The sequence below is a fragment of the Heterodontus francisci genome, chromosome 7 (genome assembly GCF_036365525.1).
Source record: "Heterodontus francisci isolate sHetFra1 chromosome 7, sHetFra1.hap1, whole genome shotgun sequence".
In the NCBI taxonomy this organism is placed as follows: Eukaryota; Metazoa; Chordata; class Chondrichthyes; order Heterodontiformes; family Heterodontidae; genus Heterodontus; species Heterodontus francisci.
Genome location: NC_090377.1, coordinates 79,174,819 through 79,202,039, shown reverse-complemented (window position 1 = coordinate 79,202,039; position 27,221 = coordinate 79,174,819). Strand labels below are relative to the sequence as shown.

General features: G+C 40.9%; 1 protein-coding gene across 1 annotated transcript in view; it reads left to right on the top strand.

Moving 5' to 3' along the window:
- Positions 1 to 220: 220 nt before the first annotated feature.
- pde11a (phosphodiesterase 11a) overlaps positions 221 to 27,221 on the top strand; it is a 362,432-nt gene continuing 335,431 nt past the window's right edge. Inside the window, exon 1 of the mRNA XM_068034578.1 lies at positions 221 to 1,009. Coding sequence (XP_067890679.1) covers positions 221 to 1,009 — 789 coding nt within the window. The remainder of the gene's footprint in view (positions 1,010 to 27,221) is intronic.

The following is a 27,221-nucleotide window of genomic DNA, read 5'->3' as shown; positions in this document are numbered from 1 at the left end:
CAATCGGAAGTGAGAAATTATTTCACCCACAAGTTAGTGCGGTTGTATCTACCTTTCGAACATGCGGCATGGCGTTCAAGCGGATTATTCACTTTAAACGTGCGTGAATTTTAACCTGTAGACTACTGTACGCAAACAGGTTAAATGCTAGGTCATGTTGCTATGATACATTTGTGGGATACGATTCGCTACATTGACTAAGGTTTCCCTAGTTGTAGCTATGTCGAGCTCAACAAAGCTAGACTTCTCCGAAGTGGAAACTTTTCTGGATAATCATCCAGATCTTTTCGAAGACTACCTGCTTCGGAAAGGCAAATACAGCACAGTGGAGAAATGGCTCAAACAGCATCATCTCAGCAAAACCCCATCAACTTCCACTTCGGGGGAGAAGAGCGTTCCTGCTAAGGAGTGCTGGGCGACTAAAGGAGACGGGCTGCGGAGGAGACCCTCTCAGAGAGAGCTCAGGAAAAATTTTGCTAGATCTAAGGCGATGACCGCCAACAGGACTTACGACGAGCATGTAAACTCCAGAGACAAGGAGCCATTCTCCAGCATGAGGAGACGAGCTCTCCTCAGGAAAGCCAGTTCGCTACCTCCCACCACAGCTCACATCTTGAGCGCCTTATTGGAATCTCGGGTCAACATCCCCCAATATGCATCTACGGCGATCGACTATAAATATGAACTCAAGGATACCAATGAGAGAGAATTCTTCCTGGAACTCGTCAAAGACATTTCCAATGATCTGGATCTGACCAGCCTGAGTTACAAGATCCTCATATTTGTCTGTATCCTAGTCGATGCCGACCGTTGCTCCTTGTTCCTTGTGGAAGGAACCTCCAACAAAAAGACTCTAGTGTCCAAATTCTTTGATGTGCACGCAGGGACAACAATACTGCCCTCGTGCAGTATGGAAAACTCCAATGAAGTTCAGGTGCCTTGGGGAAAAGGAATCATTGGTTATGTGGCCGAACACGGCGAGACGGTCAATATCCCTGATGCCTATCAGGTAAGAATTCCTTGAGCAAAAGATTCCTGGTGATTCCTACATTTGTTTCAGTTTATAATACGAAGATGAAAGGCATCACTAAGAATGTATAATTTCTGCACTAAAGATTTCAGAAGATAAAAATGCTAGAAAATTATAAAAACAAATTAAAGGAAACTTTCTCTCCCTCCCTCCACCGCCGCCGTTGATGTGGACGTTCATTAAGAGTTGGTTTACAGTCATTAATTTCACAATGTAGTAAAATAATGAATATTTTATTTAAATAGATGCAACTGAAAACAAAGTAGTTTACAGTATGTGGAAGGAAAATATTTTCATCATGTAAAGGATTTGCGTACACTCTCTTAGGTAGTACAGCATTTAAATCGCCATTCATCTATTCTTCAAGTGTTAAGTGATGAAATCCTCGGTACATAGTCCATTGGCAAAAGCATCAACATTGCTACTACTTTCACATTATATTTGGGCAAACCGATATAAAAATAGACATGTCTGGATTTTTAAAAATCAGAACTCTTTATAACCTATATATGCAATGTATATATGAAATTATATATTATTTAAGTCATGTTAGTGCTGAGCAAAACACGATATCAAAAATATTCCCTCCTCAAGTAAGAAATGCAACACAAAGTCTGTGGGTTAATCTTTTGAATGATATGATTCATATAGCTCCTAGAAAGTGGTTAATAGAGTAGGATTAGCAATAGTAAAGAGATCCTCAACAGATCTAACAATGATTTGTTTAGACTTTGCCAGATGGTCGATGCTAGCCGGAATAAATGCAATCGCTTGAAATAAAGTAAAACATAATTGGTTGATAACAGTAACATTAGTAATTTATTTGAGGATTATTACCAAAGGGGACAATTAAAATGCTCCCATGAAAAAAGGAAAGGGGTTTTATGTCTGGAAATGTCATCAGCAGGTGCAACTGGAGAATTGAGGCAGAATTTCCCCTTGTTTCATTATTTTGGAAGAAAAAGTTAAAAACATACAAATTGCAAATGATTTGCATAACACACAATGCCATAAACAAAGTGTAAGCACGCTTTAGCGAAACTGCATGACAGATCTTGTATGACACAGCAAATCTTTTGTGATGTTTGACATGGTTTCCTATTCCTGACCCAGATTGCAATCCTGGAGCAGCAAAACAGTCAAAACGTTTCCAAATCCGACAATCCATAAAATCCGGCATCACTGGCTTATTTCTCGCAATGATAACAACAACAATATTCAAATCCCCACAAAACCTGTTTAGATGACCGGCTACACAGTAAATGTAATAGTAACATGCACTCCAGTCATACTAGCATGACAGTTTGACAATTAAACTGGGCAAAATGTGGTGTTATTTATCTATTTTTCAAACAAGAAGATTTAATTAGAACATTACACAAAAATATTGCATCTCAATCTTGAACAATATGCAGTCATGCTAAATAAAAAACGGAATATCTCGGATTTTGGTAACTCTTGTTCCAGGCTTTGGTTCGTCACCATGGGACCTATTCCCATCACTATCGAGAAATGGAATGGAAAATATAATCATGTGACCTAATAACAATATGAAACAATCACATGAGATGAACCCAAAGAACTCGCTCAAAGAGTTTGCAGAAGCCACTGACACAATGATAACGGAGGAGCCCCACAGTGCCTTTAAATGCATCATCCTTTGGAAATAATTCCAAGAGCACAGCAAAAAGACTGTAACGTAGAAACTGTTTATAGCAAGTGAGGTGATTTATGGTGCCAAAGTGATTAGACATTATTCACTCTGCCATTCATCTCGATAATCATTTCGCCAAACGTACTTGACAGCAGGGGGCGCTCCAAAGTTACATCTTCATGTTGCGTCAATATCAGATTGACTGCAGAGAAAAGTAAACATTTTTGAACAGCGCTCGCCTTAGTGTTTGCTTCCGTCAGTGCTGCACATGGTCGTGTGCCACTCATGCTTGTCCTTTAATCGTGTGACTTGCGCTTTCAGTCAACGTGATAAAGTGTTTTTCAACCACAATATCGACGTCTCGTAATACAGGCAATTCTAAAATCTATTTCTGTCCTTGTTCATAGATTCGAGATTGGGAACTGCTCCATAAATAGTTTCACGTTGTTTCTCGTTCAGTTAGACATGGAGACCTCACGCCCAACGAACCACTAAAACAGTTCTAATATTTGCTTAGTTATATATTTTTGTAACTTTTGTTTTACAGTAAATGAATTCAATCTTTAGATAGGGTATCCGTCACAAACCTAAAATGAACTTCTTTTCATGACTTTTTGAGGAGTATTTTTCTATTTCTTCTCTCTTTCCATCACTCCATTTCCCATGAGATGTTACCTCTCAGTTGGCTGGTGGGTGTATTTATTCAATAGAAAACAGTAAATACTTTCATGGAGCAATTTTTCCAAATAGGTCCGGGAAAAAAAAACTTGTTGAATTTCTGGAAAGGGTTAAGGTGAGAAGGCAAATACCAAGTAAAAAGATTCAGTCTTCTTGGGTCTGTTCATGAAATTCCACATGTTACCCCTCCCGTACTGTTGATGCTGCTCCTTTCTGGACAGATTTATATCCTTCCCTCGATCCACCACAGCTGAAAATAGCAGTAACAAATGCTTGCGAATACTAGAATTTGAACTTGGCTCACTTACTCAAGTCTAAGCCTCTAGAATTACAGCTACAGGACTGCCAAGATTCGCAACTTTCCTTACCATCACGTCTACTGAGAGGTCAGCTGTCCACTGCAATTTTACAGGATCCTAAATTACATAGAAGTTGAGGTCACATCTCCTCCATAAACAGTTCACCAGTATACTCCAGATCATGGTCACGTCATTCATTCATTCATTCAGACTACCATGAATATTTAAATCAAGACCCAAAAAACTGAGTGGAACCTGAGTAGAGCCAGGACCCAGATGGACACTGAAAAACAAATGACTCATACTCTGGCTGTCAGACCTACATTGGCATAATCATGAACACTGTCATGTTTGATTGATCTGGGTTTGATTGTATTAGTCTTATCTGTGTTCACTGTGTTTGATTGCTTACCAAAAAGAGACAGAGATAAAATGTTCTACTAAACAGAGACTGCTGTGGAGAAGACATTGTGCTGAGATCTTGTAGTGCAGGGATAGTTTAAAGTGCTGTAAGTAAACCAGTTAGTGATTAATAGAAGTATGATATCTGCATTGCTCTGAGATAAATCAGATATACATAATCCAGCAATCCAGCACAAACATAGCAAACACTAAGTACATTTAGGACAGTAATACAACATGTAAAGCTTTCCCAGCTGAATGTATCAAAATTGATCTGTCCATGGCTGCTTGGTCCTGCAAGCCTTCTGCCACATATACAATCATTCAGGGCGTGGTGATTTGTCATCCTGGATATAACATCTTCATCTATGTTAACTCCAGCCATGTCACTACTACTGGAAATTGCTTCACCGTGCCTACTGATTGGTGTAAGTTCATTGAAGCTTTTCTCAATGTAATCAAGCACATGGAAAACAGAAGAGGGAGCTTCTTCCATACTTGAGGACAAGGCCTGTAAAGCTACAACTGGCATTAGGGCCCCTGCCTATGCAGCTCTGCTGCATATATTTATAGAACTGCCTCATGCTTCATGATGGCAGGCAGTTCTGCAAATGTATTCATTATTACTGCACAGATGCAGGAAGCAGACAAGCCCATAGTAGCTGGGACCTGTAGCAAGTTTTGTAGCAAAGGCCCCAGTGATTATAGTTCAGCTCTATGTTCTTTTAAAAGTAGGTCCCATCAGGGTGTACACAAGTTGGCTTTTTTGCATAGAAGGTCCTGTTTCTCTGCTACCACCACCTGCTCCTTGTTTCTGCTTAGTTGTGCTCTGTGCATCACCAAATGCAACCTCCTCTAGTTCACTATCTAAATTCGCTGGGATGGGTATGCCTATGCTGGTGCTTGTGTGGGTACACCAATATGGCACTGGATGCTTGGAGGTCCTGGACAGGTCTGGACTACTGGTCACTGCACAGCTTCCTGGAAAATATTTAGAGAAAGAGAAATGGAATGCTATTATTGCAACAATCCTTGCAATATAATATACAGTAAAAAGAGTCACAGGTGTCACACTTCGCTGTGCTTTGATGCCAGTAAGTAAGTAAATAAATAGAGTAAGAGGTCTTATTGAATCATGATGATCGCTCTGACCACCAGGACGTTAAAATGTTATCAAGTCCATTGCACAGACACAGATTTTCATGAAATCCTGAGGCTCCCATCTAATTTAAATGGGAACTTTGAATGCCTAGTGGTAAGCCATGGGAAAAATGGTGGCAGAGCAGGAATAGAACATTAATAGTTTGTTACTATTTAAAAAAAGGAATATCTTGTTCCTGATTAGGGAATCTATTATAGCAAGCCTCTCAGCATCAGCAAACAACCTTCTAAAAGTGAAGGGGTACAGGCATGCTTTGTGAAATAGATTGTGCCCCATCTATCATTTAAGATATTTGTCCATTAGCACTTATAAGTAATTACAAAAGCTAAAGCACTGGTAATGCAGTTGGACAGCTTCCGTTTATTTTTTTTGCTGTATATGTGTCTTCTTTTTGCCCATGTTTTGGCAGTGGTTGAATTCAATTTGCTTCAAGATGTTTTAGATAGATACTTTTTTATGAAATTGCCCTAAAAGCACATATACATTTCAAACCGGGCCATATAATTAATTAATATGTCACAATAAAATTGTGTATTTGCACACGTTTCTTTTACTTATTATTTAAAATGCTTGTGCTATTGTTTTGTTCTGTATTTTTGAGGGCTACCACATTATTATTGAACCAAAATAAGAAAAACAGTTTTAATATATCCAAAGAATATACTGAATTGTGTAGTTCTATATTTGTACTTAAAAGATTCAGCATTATTAAAATGTAAAAAAATACTTTGGCAGTTGGGTGTCTTAAGTGCACTTTGAATGTTGTAAAATATATCTGGCTGCTTAAATAATTTACTTTAATTCCCTTTTTGTGTACATATTCTTTAAGAAAGTGTTCACTGAGCCACCACTTAATATGTTCACTACACAAAGCTGTGACACTCATCTAAATGCTAAATAATTTATTTAAACTACACCAGCTTGCATCTTTTCAATAAATATTTGCAATGATTTTTTTAAATCACGTTCATGCTCATCCTAGCTTGCATATTTTTAACAGGATAGTTCAGCCCATGAACATCTCCAGAGGAAATGGCCAATTCAACCCTTTTGCCAAAATACCACATGGTTATACTTGATAGCAGGGCAAAGATCTCCTTGATAACTAGATTTGTGCCCTTCCATCATGATCCAGCTAAAACAGGCAAATGTAACTCCCAATTGAAGCCTGAGTGTGGAACATAAGAATAGGAGTAGGCCATTCGGCCCCTCAAGCCTGTTCCACCATTCATTTAAATATGGCTTATCTGTAACAAAAAATTTATCAATCTCCATTTTGAAATACTATCACTTTGTTTCTTAATGAAGAGGCCACCATTTAAGCATTGTAGCTGACCAGCTATATGCCATGTTATATATCATTTTTAGCGGTATTACAGTATAAGCATACTTATATTGCAGAAAATTAGAAAACAAAGAGCAAGAAAGGAAATAGAGTAAACATAAGGGCCATCTGGATCATATCAATCCAGTAAACAATAGGCAATATCAATTTTTAAAAAACGGGAAGATCCTGTCTGGCCAACCTGCTAGACTTCTTTGAAAAAGTGACAACCCAAGTGGCCTGCAAAAAACCTGGTGTATCTTTAACTTCCAAAAGAGTTTTGATAAAGTTCCATGCAAAGGCTACTAAGTAAATACAATGCTGTGAGAATTCAGGGTAAATCCTCAGAATGGATGAGAAACTGGTTGAAGGATAGGAAATAACAAGTACTCAATTAGAGGAATAAAAACAGGAAGTGCAAGAAATGTCTGGCAGCATCTGCAGAGAAATGAACAGAGTTAACGTTTCAGCTCTGTGACCTTTCATCAGAACTGGCAAAGGTTAGAAGTATAACAGGCTTTGAGCAAGTGAAAGGGAGGAGGAGGGAAGATGAACAAAAGGTGATAGGACGGAGGGCAATAGAGATTAAATGACAAAGATATCATGGAATAGAAGACAAAGGGAGCAGTAATGGCTGTAGTATAATGAATATTAGTAGACAGCCTATCTCCAGAGATGGAGACAGAGAAATCAAGGAAGGGAAGTGTCAGAGATGGACCATGTGAAGGTGAGAGAAGGGTGGAAATTGGAAGCAAAGTCAGTGAAGTTTTCCAGTTCGGGACGAGATCAGGAAACAGCATCAATACAATCAATGTACCGGAAAAAGAGTTGGGAAAGGGAGCCTGAGTATGACTGGAATAAGGAATGTTCAACATACTCCACAAAAAAACAGGCATAACTAGGACCCAATGCAGGTACTCATAGCAATACCCTTTATTTGGAAGAAGTGAGTGGTGTTGAAGAAGAAGTTGTTCAATGTGAGAACAAGTTCAGCGAGGCAGAGGAGGATGACGGTGGATTCCATTCTCCCAGTTTCTCCATCTCCGTTGCATCTGTTCTGGATGCAACCTTCCACAACAGTGTTTCTGATCTATCTTCCTTTTTCCTCAACCAAGGATTCTCCCCAATGTGGTTGACAGGGCACTCGACCATGTCCAACCCATTTTCTGCACTTCTGCCCTCACCCATTTCCCTCTCAGAACTGCGGCAGGGATCCACTTGTCCTTACTTTCCACCCACCATTCTCCACATCCAAAGGATCATCCTCTGCCATTTCTGGCACCTCCAGTGTGATGCCACTACCAAACACATCGTCCCTTCCCTCCCCTGTCAGCATTCCAAAGGGACCGTTCCCTTTGCGACACCCTGATCCACTCCCTCATCACCCCAACACTTTGTCCCCTTCCCACGTCACCCTTCCATGCAATCGCAGGAGGTGTAATACCTGCCCTTTTACCTCCTCTCTCCTCACCCTCCAAGGCCCCAACCACTTCTTCCAGGTGAAGCAGCGATATACTTATACTTCTTTCAATTTAGTATACTCTACTCGCTGCTTTGCTGGGAGAACAAATGCAGATTGGGTGACCGCTTTGCAGAACACCTCTGCTCTGTCTGCAAGCAGGACCCCAAGCTTCTGGTTGCTTCCATTTTAATTCACCGCCCTGCCCTCTCACGCCCACATTTCTGTCCTCAGCCTGCTGCAGTGTTCCAGTGTTTCTCAATGCAAGCTTGAGGAACAGAACCTTGTCTTCCGATTAGGCACTCTACAGCCTTCTGGACTCAACATTACGTTCAACAACTTCAGGCTATGACTGCTATTTTGATTATTGTTTATCATGTACCAGTCTTAAACTGGATTTTAATGTTTTTGCTTTCAAACAGAACTGTTCATTATTCAGCCATTAACACTCTTTCTGGACAAATGCTTTGTCTTTTACTTTGACTATTACTACTTCCTTTGCCTTTTATTCGATGACATCTTTGTCATTTAATCTCTGCTGCCCTCCGCCCTATCACCTTTTGTTCTTCTTCCCCCCCTCCCTTTCACTTGCTTGAAGCCTATTACATTTCTAACCTTTACCAGTCCTGGTGAAAGGTCATCAGTCTGAAACATTGACTCTGTTTCTCTCTCCACAGATGCTGCGTATTTCCAGCACTTTCTGTTTTTATTTCAGATTTCCAGCATTTGTAGTATTTTGCTTTTATTTACTCATTTAGGGGAGTTCTGTCAGAATGGAGGAGAAATTATTGAATGGGGCACTTTGGAGTTTGGTGTTGGGACTTCTAATTTCTAATTTACATAAAGTGACCTTGATTTAGAAATTCAATGCAAAGTTGTCAAATTTGCAACTTACACCAAGCGGTCAGTGGAATTGGAAGAGGCAACTCATAAATTACAGAAAGAGTTGGAGAATAATGGTGGATGAAATAAAATGCAGACAAATGTAAGATGCTATACACCGAAAGGAAAAAGAGATGACAGGCATTTTCCATGAATGGTGCTGAAATAATCAAGGATGACTATGCAAATCCAACTAATGCAGAACAGCAATCAACAAAGTCAATAGGATGTTGATTACACAGCCAACATAGTAGAATATAAAACCAGAGGAGTTGTGATCAAATTTTAATAGGGCTCTGGTCAAACCACAGCTTGAATACTACATCCAGTTCTAGCCGCTAAGAAATAAGGGTGAGACAGTCAAATGCTGGCAGCAATACAGTGAAGAGGCATGAGACTGATCTCTAGTCCAAGAGTGTCTGAGTTATAAAGAAAGAAACTTTGGGGTTTCAGTCTGATAGGGAGACAACTAAGAGATGATCTTATAGACGTAAACAAGATTGTTCAGGGTATAGAAAAAGTTAACCCAGAGTACTACTTTAAATTGAAATGTGAGAATGGAACAAAGGGACACAGGTTCAAACTAATAGAAGGCAATTTTAGGACTGACAACAGGAAGTAGTTCTTCACACAGAGAATGATCAACGTATAGAATAAACGTATAATAGAGCAGTGGAGGCAGAAACTCAGAACCATTTAAGAAACAATTGGATGCTACATTATGAGAATGTTAGGATCTTTCTGGATGGATAAATTAAAATGGTCAAATGGCCTTTTTGTAATTACTTTGTGATTCTGTGATATCTTAACTATAGAATTATATCACACCTAGATATCTATACATGGTGTAATTGTATACTGAAACAAATGAACAAAAGGTATAGAAGTATATGTTTGGTAAAGTATTAAACAGCCTCCTATGCCTCTAATATGGTGGTCAGGAAGCACAAACACATTACAAGCCAGAAGCATGCCACCCGCCATATTGGTTATGGCCAAAAATCGGCATGCAGTGCCCATGCTTGAAACATATGCATGTACAGATAGAGGAATAATGCCTGCTGGAGGCCTCCAATGCAAGATTGGTTTGGCCTGAGGCAGTCAGCATCAGCATATAGGTGTTTCAATAGAGTAAATTAGATGAAACTGTTTTAACTGGCAGGAGGGTCAGTAACCAGAGGACACAAATTTAGGGCAATTGGCAAAAGAACCAGAGAGGAGATGAGGAGACAGGTTTTGCTTTTGTGTAGCGGGTTGTTATCAATGGGCCTGTAATGCCTGAAAGGTGGCGGAAGCAGATTCAATAGTAATTTCCAAAAGGGAATTGGAAATGTACTTGAAAAGGAAAAAAATGCAGGGTAATGGGGAAAAAGCAGAGACTGAGACTAATTGGTTAACTGGCACAGGCACAATGGTATGAATGGCCTCCACTCTGCTGTATGATTCGTCTTGCATTTTAATATATTATTTTACTTTCTATATTTGCATTAATCACTAACTTGAGCAATAAATAAGACTTCAGTCCATTTGACTGCACTGTCTTTAGGATGCTGCAGAGGAAATATTTATAATTCCTTCTTTTTCTATTCATTAGTGTGCTGTAAGATCCCTAATAATACAATATTTATCTGGTATGGGATAATGTTCTTGTACTACTTATTGTCGTCCCAACTCCAAGTTAATAAAACATGATGTAGGCCTATATATCTCAATCTAATTATTGTTACGCAACACATTGACAAATCATTATGCTTCTTTTTATGACACAAGAATGGTTCCAGGGATGAGGGAGTTCCATTACATGGATAGATTGGAGAAGCTGGGGCTGTTCTGCTTAGAGAAGAGAAGATTGAGAGGAGATTTGATGGAGGTGTTCAAAATGATGAGGTGTCTGGACAAAGTAGAAAGGAAGAAACTGTTCCTATTGGCGGAAGGGCCAAGAAGCAGAGGTCACCAATTTAAGGTGAATGGCAAACGAACCAAAGGTGGCATGAGGAAAAACCTTTTTTACGCAGCGTGCGGTTAGGATCTGGAATGTTCTGCCTGAGGGTGTGGTGGAGGCAGGTTCAATTGTGGCTTTCAAAAGGGAATTAGATAATTACCTGAAGAGAATAAATTTGCAGAGCTACGGGGAAAAGGCCAGGGAGTGGGACTAGCTGAGTTGCTCTTGCAGAAAGCCAGCATGGACATGACAGGCCGAATGGCCCCCTTCTATCTATGTTGTAAACATTCCATGATTCTATGATTCTGAATGTTATCAACTTAAGTGTGGCCAAATATATTCCATTTGCAGCATCTAGGAAAAGCTAGATGCAAGAATGAAAGGTTATCCCAAATATTCAACAGAGTTTATGATGCAGTGTCTTGTGACAAATTCATTAGTGGGATGGTTTGGGTTAATGCAAGGTCTGGCCTTAGAGAAGAAAAGTGATCAGATTCCTGTGCATGCTGCATGAACATTGAATAGCATTATTTTCAAGCCCAGAGGAAGTTCACGGCTCACTGTCACTCTGCAAGCTGAAGGGGACTGTGTAAAAGGAAGAAATGAGGAAAACATGTTAAAGAAGTTATTGAGTAAAATTCAGCAAGCTGATGTTAATGTATTTTTTCAGACTTGAGATCAGAATTTCATTGTCTTCATAATTCCAGAGGGATTAATCATCTCTGTTTAAAAAATCTGAAATGATGTAGAAGGTGTGTCTCCGCACAATGGGATAATATCAGTTGAATTGTGATTACCAGCACTGCTGGTTAATAAAATAGAGAATACTGTTTAAATGCCTCCAGAAGGGATAAATTTTATTAAAACCATTCATCTTTTTAAGAACCGCTGTCAAGAAAAAGCTATTCCACATAAACCTTTTGTGAGTGGTTTCATCTATTCTATCAATTTAGTAAAATCTTTTGGCACAGCCATTCATGGTTCTAGTACAAGTTTGAGTTACAAACCATAACAAACCGCAAAGGATAAACTTGTGTCTTAAACGAAAAAATAATGATTTGTCAATGTGGTGGATAACAATAAGTATTTTGCAGTGTAGAGTATCATGGTTCATTAATTTTGAGTTCATTTTCTGCAATGGGTTGTATCACTGGAACCCTCAGGTCGACCTCAACCCTGGTTGCTGTGCTGTGGCACATCGCTTCTCCATCCATTCACTCTGATGCCACACTCTTTGGGAAATCCAGTGAATAGAGGAAAATGTACATCTCTCTCAACACTGCTTGCAGTCCTGCAGCCTTTTGGACCCATGCACTTAACCTTCAACAATGTGTCTTCAACCCTGATGAAGCTGGGAAAGCTGAATTAAGTTCATAAGTTACAAACAAACACCTCCTGAAAGACCCAATGCAAAAGATCCCTGACTTTGATCTTCCATGAAGCTCATGGGCAACCCTAAACTGCACAGACCATGGCAGATGCTGATACTTGATGTACAAAATTAAAAACTATTCAGTGTGCGACTGTGGTCACCCAGAACAGGCCATGGAACATGTAACAACATGTAACAACTCAATGTCTGATTCACAGCTACAAAGGAGGCATCACAACAATGCACTTCACTACTTCTGACGCAACTATCTAACTTAACCAGCTGAATTTAAAATTATAGTTGTTGTTCTACCTCTATGTCAGTCATAAGAAAAAGACACTTTTTTGCTGGAGCAGCTGTAGTATAAGGACATGTAAGGGTTAATGCCGCAGACAGGGTGATGACATCGTAAGGGTGATGACATAACAGTCACTTGGTACTGAGCTTTGGAAGAAGCAAGTAGCAGCACAAAGGATGCTAGTTAAGGAGGCTTGAGGAGAGTGTACATAGGGTTGTGTAAATAAGCGTTGACTTTATCCCGACTCCGAGACTTTCTCGACAATGCCCTTGCTACACTACAACTCAACAACAAAACACAATATAGTGGCAGCAGTTAAAATGACTAGAAAATATTGAAAAGCACCTTATCTAATGCAGTGGTGCCAGGAGAACAGCAGATCTTGTCGGGGGACTGCAATGAGCTTTAGAGCTGCTCCGCACCTGAGGAAGTGGACAGCCGGTGAGTCAGCTGTGCAGGCTGCTTTCAGACTGCACCACAGAAGTGTGGTGTTCTGCAACAAAACACCCAGGTCCAGCCAGTCCAGAATTGGGAGATAATTTCAAAGGGGCCATTCTTGGCTGATGGCTCATTGGGTCAGGAAAAAAGTGAGGCGGGAGGTTGATCAGGTGATAAGGCAATGCGGGAGTCAGATGCAGTCGGCAGCCATTAGCCAACCAAACCATGGAGAGAAAGCACGGGAGCTGTCAAAAAGCATTGGAACGGTCAGAAAGTGCAGGAAATCCCCAGGAGGCGAACACCTCCAGCAAAGCTGCAACCATTTAAAGAGATGGGGAAATATGCTAAAAATAAAAATAAAGGTAAATAAAAGCCTAACAAAGCCGAGGGAAAAAATGGATACAAAATTAGGAATGCCTGAAAGCTTCCGCGATTAGGAAGGACCGAATCAGGTACAAAATTGGTCCCTATGGAGAAAAAGATTCCTACGATTTAGGATTGCTACCCAGTTCTATACTAAATCAGAAAGAGCACAAGTAAATACCCTCTTAATACTCTATGGGTGCAATTGTGGACCATGTAATTGTGAGGAAAGGGATAAAAGGGAGAAAAGGAGGCTTTGGATAAATTTGAGGATGTACTTCAAGCCTTTGACAGATATTTCAATCTAAGCAGCAACAAAATTTTGGAAAGAGCAAGACTTAACAAGCGAATCCAGAAGATAGGCAAATCTGTAGATTCTTATATAAATGATCTGTACAGATTGGCTGAGGGATGTGACTATGGAGAATTAAAGGCAGAACTGATAAGGAACTGAATAGTTGGCTGCAAAGCTGATGAATCTCTGTCAGATCTCTTATAGTCAAAAGATGACCTTACACTCGAGAAGGCAATTCAGATCGTACAACAGGCTGAAGTCCATAAACAAAATAGAGCCATTCTGCAGGCTGAAGAGAAGCCTTGGAATAGAGGAAATCCAATGACTGTACAGTTCTTGAAGCCAAAGATGGCGACGCAATTAATAGGGAAGAAGACACACACAGGTGACAAAGTGCATGACACTGGGAAACCGTGCCAGCGCTGTGGAGCCAGGAAGACCCACAGACAGGAGCAGTGTCCAGCTAGTAAAACTGTAAAAAAATTGGGCATTATGGGAAAATGTGCCAGAACAAGATCTCTTCGCTCAGAATCGCAAAGCAAAAGATTGTCACTCAAAGAGCGGTGAATGAAGTTCATCAACTTCCAGAAGAAAAGGAACTAGGAGATTTCCTAGGAGAAATTAATGACCCAAATCAAGGATTTTGGACTGTGGATATCTACGTAAACGGACACTTAAATAATTTCAAATTGGACATCACTAGTTCTATCAGAGCAAGAGCCGTGGTTGATGAGACATTGCCTACAACTGGCAGACACATAGTTGCATGGTCCAGGCAGGACCCAACTTAAAGTGAAGGGTAAACTTCAAACAACTCTCCAATATTGAGGGAGACGAATTATGGAAACGTTATACATCTTGCAAAACCAGGAATTTTCCCTTCTAAACAGAACAGCGTGGTTAGACCTGCATCTGATCAAGAAGATTGAGGAAGTCAAACAGCCATAGATGAACAGTCGCTTTCAAGCAGAATGTCCAAAACTTTTTACAGGTATCGGATGATTTGGGACAGAGTATAGAATCACACTTAAGAACAATGTCAGGCCAGTGTGTATCTTCACACCAAGAAAGATACCTCACCCGTTAATGAACCAAGTTCAAGACCAGTTGAAAGAGATGAGCAGATGGGGAGTCATTGCTCCGGTTACACAACCAACAGAGTGGTGTTCGGCCATGGTTCCTGTTCCAAAACAAAATGGAACTCTGTTTATTTGTGTGGACTTAATGCAGCTTAACAAAGCAGTGGCAAGCGAGATTCACCCAATGTCCACAGTGGATGACCGTTTAGAGAAATTGTCTCAGAGCACCATGTTTATCAAATCCAATGCCAATAGTATGTTTTGACAGGTGTCCTTAGATGAAACCTCAAGATTAATAACCACATTTATAACACCTTTCAGGTGGTTTTGTTTCAATCAGTTATCATTTGGGATACCTTCCGCACCACAGATATTCCAAAGATCTATGTATAACATCTTAGAAAAGCTCAAATGAGTTATTTTTCACATGGATGACATCCTGATACATGGGCAGTCAGTAGAGGAACATGACCACAGAGTTCGAAGAGTTCTACAATGACTTCAAGAAGCAGGGCTAACTCTGAACAAGCAGTGTGAATTTTCCCAGACCTCAATTCCATTCTTGGGACACATCGTAAGTAGTAAAGGTATAATGGCAGACCCACACAAGACACAAGCCATTACAGAATACCCTACTCCTAGTTCCGTTCAGCAACTCCAAAGATTCCTGGGAATGGTGAATCAATCAGCCAAATTTCTACCTCATTTGGCACAGATAACAGAACTGCTAAGACAACTTCTCAAAAAAGAGAAAGCATGGTGTTGGGGTCCACACCAAGACCAAGCATTCCAGAGATTAAAGAGATGTTCATATCGCCGGACATCTTGGTGCACTATAACCCTACACTACCACCGACAATAGTGGCAGATGCCTCCTCCACTGGTTTGGGGCAGTCCTTTTCCAGAAGCAACCGGGTGGTTCTCGTAGACTAGTGTGCTATGCGTCTAGAGCTTTGTCCGAGACGGAGACAAGGTAGGCGGTGATTGAAAAAGAAGCACTTGCCATCACATGGGCATGTGAAAAATTTTCTGACTACATCGTTGGATTGAGAATTGTCTTTGAGACAGACCGTAAACCTTTGGTTTCTTTGGATGAAAAGAAGATCACAAAAATGCCTCCAAGAATCCAAAGATTACGTTTAAGGGTCATGAGATATGCATATGAGACCATATACGTCCAGGATAAGATGCAAATGTCAGCTGACACGCTATCCAGAGCGACGGTAGACATTCCTACACAACAAGATGTGAATTATATACACAGGATAGTGTCATATTCGCAATGCACTGCACTAAATTGGCCAGCAAGGAAACAGAAATTGCAAGAAATTCGTCAAGTCCAAAAAAGTGATGAAGAATGTATTTGCACACAAGGGTGGCCACAAGAATGTCTTAGTGGGAAAATGATGAAAACTTTCTATGAATAGAGAAATACTTCATGATTATTGGTGATTTGCTAGTTTACAATGACAGACTAGTCATTTCCAGTTCACTGAAATCAGATATGTTAGAATGTCTACATCAAGGCCATATGGGAATAACGAAGTGCAGAGCATACGGAACAAACATCATTGTGGTGGCCAGGAATATCCAAAGACATCGAGCATCTGATCCAGAACTGTCAGACCTGTGCAATACAAAGACCAGATTAGCGTGAACCTCTGTTAACTACTCCATTTCCAACCAGACCTTGGCAACAGCTGGGTATGGATTTACTCATGTTCAACAGGAAGTCCTACATAATCATCATTATTTCTGAAGATGAATAGAAGTTTGAAGGTTCTATTCAATGACAACTGAAGCAGTTATAAGAGACCTACAAGACATCTTTGACACCTGGCATCCTTGACGAGATACTGTCAGACAACGGATCATAGTTTACAAATTAATATTTCACCCAGTTTGTGACAACAATGGGATTTCAACATCTCACAAGCTCACCACATTATCCACAGTCAAATGGTGAAGCTCATTAAAGGTGAGTCTGCAATTTTGTCAAAAGCCACAGGATCCACATTGGATCTGGAACAGGCCAAGTAGAAGGAGGCAGTAACACAGCGGGGAGCCAATCATGACCGTGCCATTCAATGAGGTGGACTCATAAAAGGGTGCGCTGCTGAGAGTGACACTTGTCCATTGACACACTGTTGCCATCGGGTGAGTAGAGTTAGTGGAGCAAATGGTATGTGTGTGCTAAAAAGAGTTGAGGGGTTCGTGACTCTTCATGGATCATGGAACCATAGGAGGGGTGTACAGTAAGCATTGTGACTGCAGCTGACAGCAAGCAAGTCAACAGCTGAACATGGGATTATGGTACTTGGAGATAGGGATGAGTAGCAATGAGGACTAACAACATCAGTAGCAGATACAGAACCCTGGCCTTGAGGAGGGTAGCAGAGAGGAATAAGGGGTAAAAAGGCAATGAAGGTCATACCCTCAGCATCAAGTGTACCACCAAAGAGAATCACTGTCGGAGGAGACTGTGCGTATCTAGGCTGATGGTATCTGAGATTTGTGTCCTCATTGAGGAAGACCTCAGACCTTGCAGTACTGCTCACCATGCCATGCCAGTATCTGTTAAAATTACGGTGGCCCTGAACTTCTTTGCCTCTGGCTCTTTCCAAGGATCAGCGGTGGAACTTGGTGACATCTCTCAAGCAGTAGCACACAGATCCATAGAGCCATTAGGGCACAGAGGAGGTCATTCACCCCATCGAGTTCATCACCACTCTCAATCCAGTCAGTCCCATTCATCAGCTCTATTCCTGTAGCCCTGCAGTTTATTCCCTCAAGTGCCCATCCAAAGTCCTTCTAAAATCATTAATTGTCTCCACTTCCACCACCCTCATAGGCAACGAGTTCCAGGTCATTACCGCTTGCTGCATAAAAAAGTTCTTCTTCGTATTACCAAAGCATTAAAACTGTGTCTCCTAGTCCTTGCACTATCAGCTAATCGGAACAGATTTTCTTTGTCTACCTTATCTAAACCTGTCATAATCTTGTATGCCTCTCTCAGATCTCCCCTCAACTTCCTTTGCTCCAAGGAGAACAACCTCAACTTCTCCAACCTAACCTTGTAGCTAATATCCCTCACCTCTGGAACCATTCTGGTAAATCTCCTCTGTACCCTTATAAGGACCCTCACATCATTCCTAAAGTGTGGTGACCAGAACTCGATGGAATACTCTAGTTGTGGCCTAACCAGAGCTATATAAAGGTTAAGCATAACTTCCTTGCTTTTGTACTCAATACCTCTATATATGAAGCCCAAGATTCCATATGCTTTCCTAACTTTTGTTACAGACAGGTGGTAATGGGTGTGGGTGCTTCCCACTGTTCACCTCCCAACTGACTGCAATCGTCTTTTATTTAAAATGATGAATTTGTCCCTGAGCATTTTCTTTCAGCTCAAAGACAGATTTTCTTGTAGGTTAAAAAAAGATAGCTATTTATTATTACACAATTCCCAAAATGGTCACAACCTCACTCACGCACACATACACACGGCTAGATAGATAGAGAGGAAAAGGGTAAGTGGTTTAAAGTGAGGTAGGTGTTTGTGATTCACATCAGTGGATCCTCCTGCTCTATTGTGACGTGCTCTTCAACCAGTGTCAACCTTTCTAATCGAGCTCGAAGACTCACCGATGTGAGTGTATCTGTGCTGGTGAAGGATGCACTTGAACAATATGACAGTTCTGGCTTTGTGCCTGGTATCTCATCTGAGGACCCTGGTGATGTTGCTGTGGCACAGGCATGGTCCCCCTCCAAACTGGCCCTGTGGGAGTCATAAAAAGGAGATCATGAGAACTCGCCTCTCACAGCAGATGCCTCTGCGGAAGCGAGGCTTCCCAGTGCAGTTGAAGATTTGGAATGCTGTCGTACTGGGAGGAGTGCACTGCATCCCCTTCATCTGCTGAATTCAATATCTTTTCACCATCTCCTACAAGTATTCCCATCTCTCCATCACCTACATCCTCATGAGGTGCCACCCTCACGATGCCAATTGCCTCCTCCTCCATTGCAATCAGGATAGTGAGCTGGGGCATTCGTCCTCCTATGCAAACCCTCTCCCTGGCATTCTGCACCCTATTCTCCTGCAAGGCCAAAAGAGGGAGAGATAAGCTGGCCTTTTTCACCAATTCCAGTGGCTCCTTTAAATAAGATGCTGCATTTATCAGTGCTGTCAGCTCTTCGATAGTGCTAGGGTTTTAAGCCTTGCTCACAGGTCAGTAATTACCGTGGGCACACATTTCTCCCATGTTTAGGAGCACCATACGCCCTCAGGCTGCTCAGCTGGTTTGTTTGCTGGTGTCTGCAGACCTGGAGGCCTGTCATCTGGGTGTCGCATTGCATTCACCTTGCCAGAACAAAGTAGGTCATTGAACCTCTTACAGCACTGCACCCATCTCATTCTCATGACACTACTGCTGCGCACATGCTCTGCCACCTCCAGCCAGGCCTGTTTGGTTTGGCTGTGTGACCTTTTCCTGCCACTCACTAGGAACAAGACACATCGACTTTCTCACACTGTCTCCAGCATCACCTCAAGGGAGGCATCACTAAACCTGGGGACTGCCCTGCCATGGGTGCCTGACCTCTGCCTCTCCTCCTTCTCACTTCTGCCTACCATTGCATTACAAGACCATTGCCACAATAATGGCTACCATCATCCCTTTAAATCAGGCTCATGCTTTCAGGCTCTCACGTCCTTCCTATGCTCACCACTGCTGATTGGTTGCCGACTACCCCCCACCCCCCCCAAGCCAATTAGGTCTGACTTCTGGGTAAATTGCAACCTGTGACTGCTTCCCCCTTGGAACAGGATCTGGACCCAGAAATGGTACCAACTTCAGCGTCCTAACCCCAAACCGAAAATCCTGCCCCTGGTGTTTGCACATGCGCAGTTAAAAGCAGAAATCTAGAAGTTGCTATCAGGGGCACTGTGCTCCATCACTGGGTGTGTGTTTGCAGTCAGCACAGAATCAGTGATTTGCTGTGATTTTCAACTTTTCATGCACTATTCTTGCTGGAACAAAACATTGAAAATGTTAAACCTTGTTGAATGATGTGTAACTGGGTTTTTAGGTTTTGAACAACCTCTTTGGCCCTGAAAACTAATTTTAATTGTCTGCTGTGTCATTCCTTCTAGTCCATGAAAACCTTCCCTGGAGTTTTTCCTTTTCCTTTTTAACGTGTTGTGATATTTCAGTATGCCCCAATTTTTATCTCACTCTCTGCAAAATGATTAAAACCCTAGTGATAATTAGTGCTTTTAACTTCCTGATTTGCTGCCTGCAAGAATTCTTCAACGTGATTGGCTACTCAGTCTGCTTGATGATATCACTATTCCTGGATATCAGAGATCCCTAATAGCTGGCTCTAGATTCAAATTGATGTCATACTAGAGAAAATGAACGCGACAGAGCTCGCTAGATCTTTGGACTGGATTTTACCATCCCCCGACATCAGGGGCCATGGTTGAGGGGGGCCCGGAAAATACCTCTAGGAGAGGCCCACCATGGGTCTCGATGCCGGGGAGGTCCAGCCCATATTACCGGCAGCAGCGAGGCCTCGTGGCGCCCACCCCGCCGCTCGGCAATAGGGACTTAATTAAATATGTTAATCAATGTAAATTAGATGAATAAACACTTACTTTTTCACGACAGCTGACCAATATTCCAGCCAGTTGCTGGAAGTCCCACGCCTTCAGATCTCTGTTTGGAGATCTGAGGTAGAACACTGCTGGGGAGGAGTGAAGTTTTCAGGGTGGGAGAGAGGGGGGTGGAGCCATGGAAACTCTTCTTATTGGTTGCACGGATGGTGGGAAGGGTTTGAGGGTCAAAAAAATGAAGTTCGGGGGGGAAAGTTTGGGATCGGAATAAAAGTTTTTTTGGAGGGAAAGGGCAATTTATATATAGATTACTCATTGCGGGGGCGGGGTGAGGGAGGGGATTCAAAGTTGTATTAAAATTTTATCTTTATTTCCCGGAGACTGGGACTTTTAAAAATTAAAATTTAACTGAAAGGCTTGAAATATATTAAAAATGGCGCTGGCACCTCTATGGTGGCACCGGACGCCATTGCCAGGGACACAGCGTCTGCCCCCTTTACGTCATCGGGGGCAGGTGGTCCGTCCCCTCTATGTTAATGAGCTGCTGTGCGATGTGTCACGGCAGCTCCGTGGCGCACATCTCACGCGGGCGCCATGTCAATTTTGAAGCTCACTACCGATAAAAATTCAGCCCTTTGTGTGTAACTTCCTTTGAGATTAGCAATGAGTTCTGCTCCTTCGCTGCTGACCAAAAAATTCGTGCCCATATTTAACACTTCAATTACAGTTATTCCAGTAATACATATGGCTGTATGTTTCCAAATCTTAGGTTTAGGGTGGGTAAACAAAGTAACAGTTAATCTTTTGCTGAATATGATGTGAAGATCCCCATGGAGAGTAGCAACAAATGAAAAGGACCGAATCCACCGATTTGACCCCAATTTAGGAAACCAAACCAAATGGACAAGATTTCACATTTATAAATTTTACTTTAACACTCAAACCAAAACCAACATAAATAAAACATGAAGCAACAGACAGATCACGGTCTATATATATTACAAATTACACCTTAAGTATCAGATACAACAGAGATGAGTCTCACGGTTTCACTGGGCAGCCCACCCAGCATATATGGCAACAATTACAGTCACACAGTTCTTCACAGCTCTGAAGATCCTCAGGTAGATTTTCAGCTCCTTTCTCCAAGGATTTAGCTGCTTTTTTTCTTTCGATAGCAGATCCATCTCAATCCATACTCCATGGGTGTGGTCTTCACCACGAAATGCGCTTTACCAGAACTGCCTCAGCTCTGCTTCCATCAGTCTTGATGGCATGGCTTTACCAGTCTTCCCTTTATCAGAGTCCTTCAGTGACAACCTGTGCACTGTATGGTCAGGTCCAGTTAGTTAGCTGCTTTGAGTAACAGAAACAGCTCCTGGATTCACTTTCTTCTGCTTGCTGGCACTCCAATCCTGCCTGATCTGCCTGGTCTGGGAGGACTCTGTCTCTTTTATCTGGTTCTCACCAGTTCCCCCGGAAACCTGAAGCTTTTTTCAGCTTCTGTTTCAGTTTTTAGGTTCTGTTTCTGTTTCAATTCTAGTTTCCATTTCAGTTAGGGTCTGTCTCAAAAAAAACAAGCTTTGCAACCACAGATTCAATCACAATGAACAGCAAAATACAACGGTAAAGTTCAAAATAAATGATTAATAAAACACCCCTTACATTTGGAAGCTCTACTACTTTGACTTCAACAAAAAATGCTGTTGTAAAATTCTTAAATGCAGTTATTACTAGCAAGATTACTTATCTAATTGTTTCTTGATTAAGACTATAACTATGCTGCTGCTTTTTCTTAATTGTAAAGTGGTTTCCACTTCATAGTGCTGAGAAAATGACAACTTAACCTCCAGAAGCAGATCCAAATCTGACTCCCGAATGGTGTGGTGTGAACCCAACTTAGAGAGTTGGTTTTGACACCACATACCTTTATTATAATGTCAAACTGGGTTAAAGAGTGCTCGTGGGGTCCAATGAAAAGATTTCAAATTTAATAGTAAGGAGCAGAGAATGGCACAATTGTGTTAGCATACAAGTAAAGAGCTCTCTCATGATTATAGGAGTGCAATTCATAGTATGACACATGTTTCCAACTGCCAACCTATTCTCTGCAGCTATTGGTCTCAGTAGTACTATGCAGTTGCAGCCTAAGTTATAAAGCACCATAATCAAATGTCATTCTGTAAAATGTGACCTTACCAGTCAGCGATTATCTTGTAAACACTATACATCAGGCTGCATCCACTTTTGCCTACAGATAAATAAAGAATAATTAACTATTTTTCAACACAACTGAAAAACTTAGTCTGTAGTTTTGTTTTCAGTTTATAAATTTAGCCCCGAGTGCTCAACAAAGAGGATTTTGCCTCCTCCAGAGGCAGCGCAGTGAAATCGGATTCAATAATGTCCTTTTTTCTAAGCTTTAAGGCCCCATAAGGTTCCAAAATGGCATCTGTGGTGCACATGTACACATCTGATGTGAAGTGCGTTGGGCGCCATATTGACAAAGGGGTTACCATACGCACACCTAACGTCTGCTGGCAGCATGCAGATCATGACATCAGTCAGCTTGCAGTGCTGATTTTACGCTATCCCAATCATTTTGGAGCTCCTCGCTCCATCCTATACCCTTTCTTAACCTCGCACAGCTGAACGCCCCCTCCCCCACCTCCATCACTACAATTAAAAGGGATCATCAACTGAATTTCAGCAACAACCAATGTTTGAGGTGTCTGAGCTTCACTAAGGAGGTCGTAACTGAATTTGCCACCTGCTACAGCCACAACTCCAACCTCAGAGCAGGACAAGCACTGCCTTATCTGTGGCTGTTAGGATGACCATGACTGTGAACCTTTCATACATCTGACTCCTTCCAGGCTGCTGCTGGAAATGTAAGCAACATCTCACTGCTTGTAGTCCACTGCTGCATAAGGGAGATCATTGAGACTCTCTGCACAAAGTAATTAAGCTTCACCTAATTCCCTTTTTCTGGAGAGAAGCAGGCAGAGTGAACACACAGCTTGGCTAGGATTGCAGGAATCCCCATGGTGCAGGCCACCATTAATGGTATGCGCATCACTTTGTGGTTTCTGCCCTTTAATGCAACTGAAAAAGTTTCTATGCCCTCAATGCCTGCTGTTGTGTGAACAAAGACAGAGAATTTTGCAGGTCAATGCCCAATATCCTGGAAGCAGTCACAATACGTTCATTCTGTGACAGTTCTCTGTGCTAGCTCAATTTCCACCATCACGCAAACTGAAGGGTGGCTACAGGGGAATAAGAGTTATCGGCTGACCACATGGTTCCTGACCGGTCTGCAGCACACTTGCATGAGCACAGCAGGCATATAACAAGGGCCATGCTGCCACAAGAAATCTGATAGAGTAGACCATTGGCATCCTGAAACAGTGATTCTGCTGGCTGGACTGCTCTGGAGGGGCCTGCAATACTTTGCTGAGCGTGTCTAAAGATTTGCTGTGGTGTGCTACATGCTGCACAAACTTGCCATCATGAGGGAAACAGCAATTGCCGCCACCAATGTTATGAGAGGCTTCTATTTTTTAAGTATGTTTTTAAGGACTCGTATTTAAATTGGGAAAATGGATTCATCTGGCAGCCTGAAGAAATGCTAGACTTTGATTTATTCACGGGGTCATTGAAAGGACGCTCGACTGAAAATACTTACTGGAAAAATCAAGGAGTGCTAAAAACAATCTCTACTGGAGATTATCTGACAGGAATAAACAACAGGAACCTTGGAAGAAGGGGAGATGTTTCAGAGAAGCCATACGTCAAGGTTTATGGAGGACAAGATGTTTCTTTAATAAATAACAAAATTATCAGTTTATTATCAGCCAAATTTTAACTAATAATGAAGTATAACATACACACAACTTGAAATATTAAAGCCACTTATTTATCCTAGCCCTCACACACACACACACACACACACACACACACATATATACACGACTGGTTAATTAGGAAGAAAAAGGATTTTTGTTTATAGCTGTTACAAAGAAATAGAAGGAATAAAAAAAACACTTAAGCAGAAAAGAAGGTATGGAAAGATGTCCTTTGTTTAGTGAGGTATCCCAAAGGTGTCGACAGCTGTCAATGGGATCTTCCTAGAACAGTTCTTTCTGGGTGATGTTGATGATCAGTTTGGGTAGGCTTTCCAAGAGGTGCAGCTACAGAAGGCTCCAAATACGTCTTACAGCAGGGAGGCAGCAGCAATGTTCCTTCCCACACATTTGATGCAAGATTTCTTCAAAGATACAGGGATTCTTCAAGTACAGGAGGAAATAGGAACACTCTTGATGCAGGATTCATTTCCAAGAGAAAGATGGGCTGGTAGTCTCCTGGCAGGTTAATAAGCAAACTGGCTTTTTTAACAGTTCAAATTGAAACCAAACCCTTCTATAACATGACATCTATAAATCTTGGCTTGTCACCTGTCTGCAAACATCTCTCCAAACCAAAACAACCCCTGCTGGGTTTTTATTTGAAATCAGATGCCTTCCAGTAACTGTTCACGGTTCCACTCTTAGTCCTAACTTTCCAGTAACTGTTTACAGTTCCAGAATTTATGGAATGCTTTTTCAGTTTTAAAATATAAATTCTCAAATTTTAACAAAAAAAAGAAACCTGCATAACAATATTTTCTGTTATATATTTTTATATCTGTATTTTCAAGTGAAGTTGCAGAAACATTCGCATTCATTAGTAAAGCTGTAGCTTTAACATCAGAAAACTGAAGAGAACTTACCAACGATTTGGTCATAAGCCATGTATTTCAGTTTAATTACAAGGAAAGTTGTGACTACTGTATGTGCCAGTAAATACCTTAGGTCCTATCAAGTAAACACTTTTGGAAAGTGCAATGAAAACTGCAAAAGAACTACTTAAATAATGCATATTGCAAAAGGAAAAGAAACAAAATTAAGATTCATCCCTGAGGAGCCTTTAAGTGCAGTTCGTTTATACAAAAGGCGAGTTATTTCATATATACCTTGATTATCCTAGACCTAATTCTCCAATAGGCCATAAAGAAATAAAAAAGCAAATTATTGTTTTAAAAAATTGCAAATCCTGTTTTTTTCTAATATGCTTCAAATATGCAGTATGTGATACAAATTATTGTAATTTGCCCTAATTTACACTTCAAAATGAGTATTTCATCTAGATGAAATTCCTGTTGACAAATAGAGTAACAATTTTGTTAGAATCACAGATGTAATCTCTGTATTCAAGATACTTTTGAATGGATTTAATGCTCCTGTGAAGTGCTGTCAGATGTTTTATTATACTTGTTCTTTGTATACTAAAGGCACTATATAAATATAAGTTGTTGTTGGTTTTAAAAGCATACATTTAGACATTTAGACTTATTTTTCTATCGGGCTGTATTTTCAAATTGCTTTAATAATCTTTACATTATAAAATTGTGGAATACTCATGACTCCATTGCTATATGCAATTCTTTGAACTGGCTTGTAAGCAAGAAATTCTCGATGATCAATAAGTCTGACATTTTCATTCTAAAACGTTATATTACAATTTGCGGCACAGTGGCACAGTGGGGCGGCACAGTGGCGCAGTGGTTAGCACTGTAGCCTCACAGCTCCAGCAACCCGGGTTCAGTTCTGGGTACTGCCTGTGTGGAGTTTGCAAGTTCTCCCTGTGACCACGTGGGTTTCTGCCACGTGCTCCGGTTTCCTCCCACAGCCAAAGACTTACAGGTTGATAGGTAAATTGGCCATTGTAAATTGCCCCTAGTGTAGGTAGGTGGTAGGAGAATTGTGGGGATGTGGTAGGGAATATGGGGTTAATGTAGGATTAGTATAAAATGGGTGGTTGTTGGTCAGCACAGACTTGGTGGGCCGAAGGGCCATTTCAGTGCTGTCTCTCTAAATAAAATGACATGCTTCAAGCTGGTAGTTGAAGACTTTACTGATGAAAATCTATTTAAAATGACAGCATTTTCTATAAATCTACCACAAAAGAGTTGTATAAATTCTGGTGATTTGACGCAGACTGGCTCTGGCAAATGCAGTTTTTGAAGGGAAAAGTGCAGAATAAAACCAGCAGATTACATTCTCATTGGAGAACGATGAAATAGAATGTTTATTCCATGACCCAACAGCTGTTTTACATTATTACAATCTTCCTCCTATGTGCAATTTTTAATTTATCTATAATGAGAACTATTGCAAATACAAGGGACATTTTAATATTCAACAGCTAGTAGAGGATGGTCAACATCTTGAAAATCCACTGTGTAGGAAAGGAGAAATTCACATTGGACCATAATAGAACACATAATGGCAGAAAGTCACAACTCAAGGTCAGAATTTAGCTTTGTGAATTACTAAAATGACAAATGTTGTACAAAAATAAACATCAGGTCTCAGCTACTCCATAGAATTAAACAGCACCATTGCTATGTTAATTCCATACGGTAAATTAATTTTTATTTTAAAAAATCATTGATTCTGAAAACTAATTTGTGCCTTATTGCTTTTTCACTGAGATCACCTCATGAATTGTTCAGCTGTTGAGGGAAAATGTGTGAATCACAACTAACATGGAAATTATAAAAATTGAATATACATCTTTCCAATATATGTTGGATAAGAACAATTTGTGTTTGCACAAATAGTTATGACAAAAAAGACACAGCTTCTTGCCTTACTGGGCATGAATATATAAAATGTTCATTTTCAAGTAATTAAAACTCTGGTGGTACAACGGAGACAATTTTAACATAATCCCTCATAGCTTTGGAAGTAAGTCAGAGTTGGGTATGTAAATGAATCCTGGAAGTTAAAATCTCCCAGGGATCCACGTTCTCGGAGGCTGGATGGTTCACTGTCCACTTCAGCCCATACATTCCCAATTCCCGAGGTAAAATCACCGCTAATGATACAA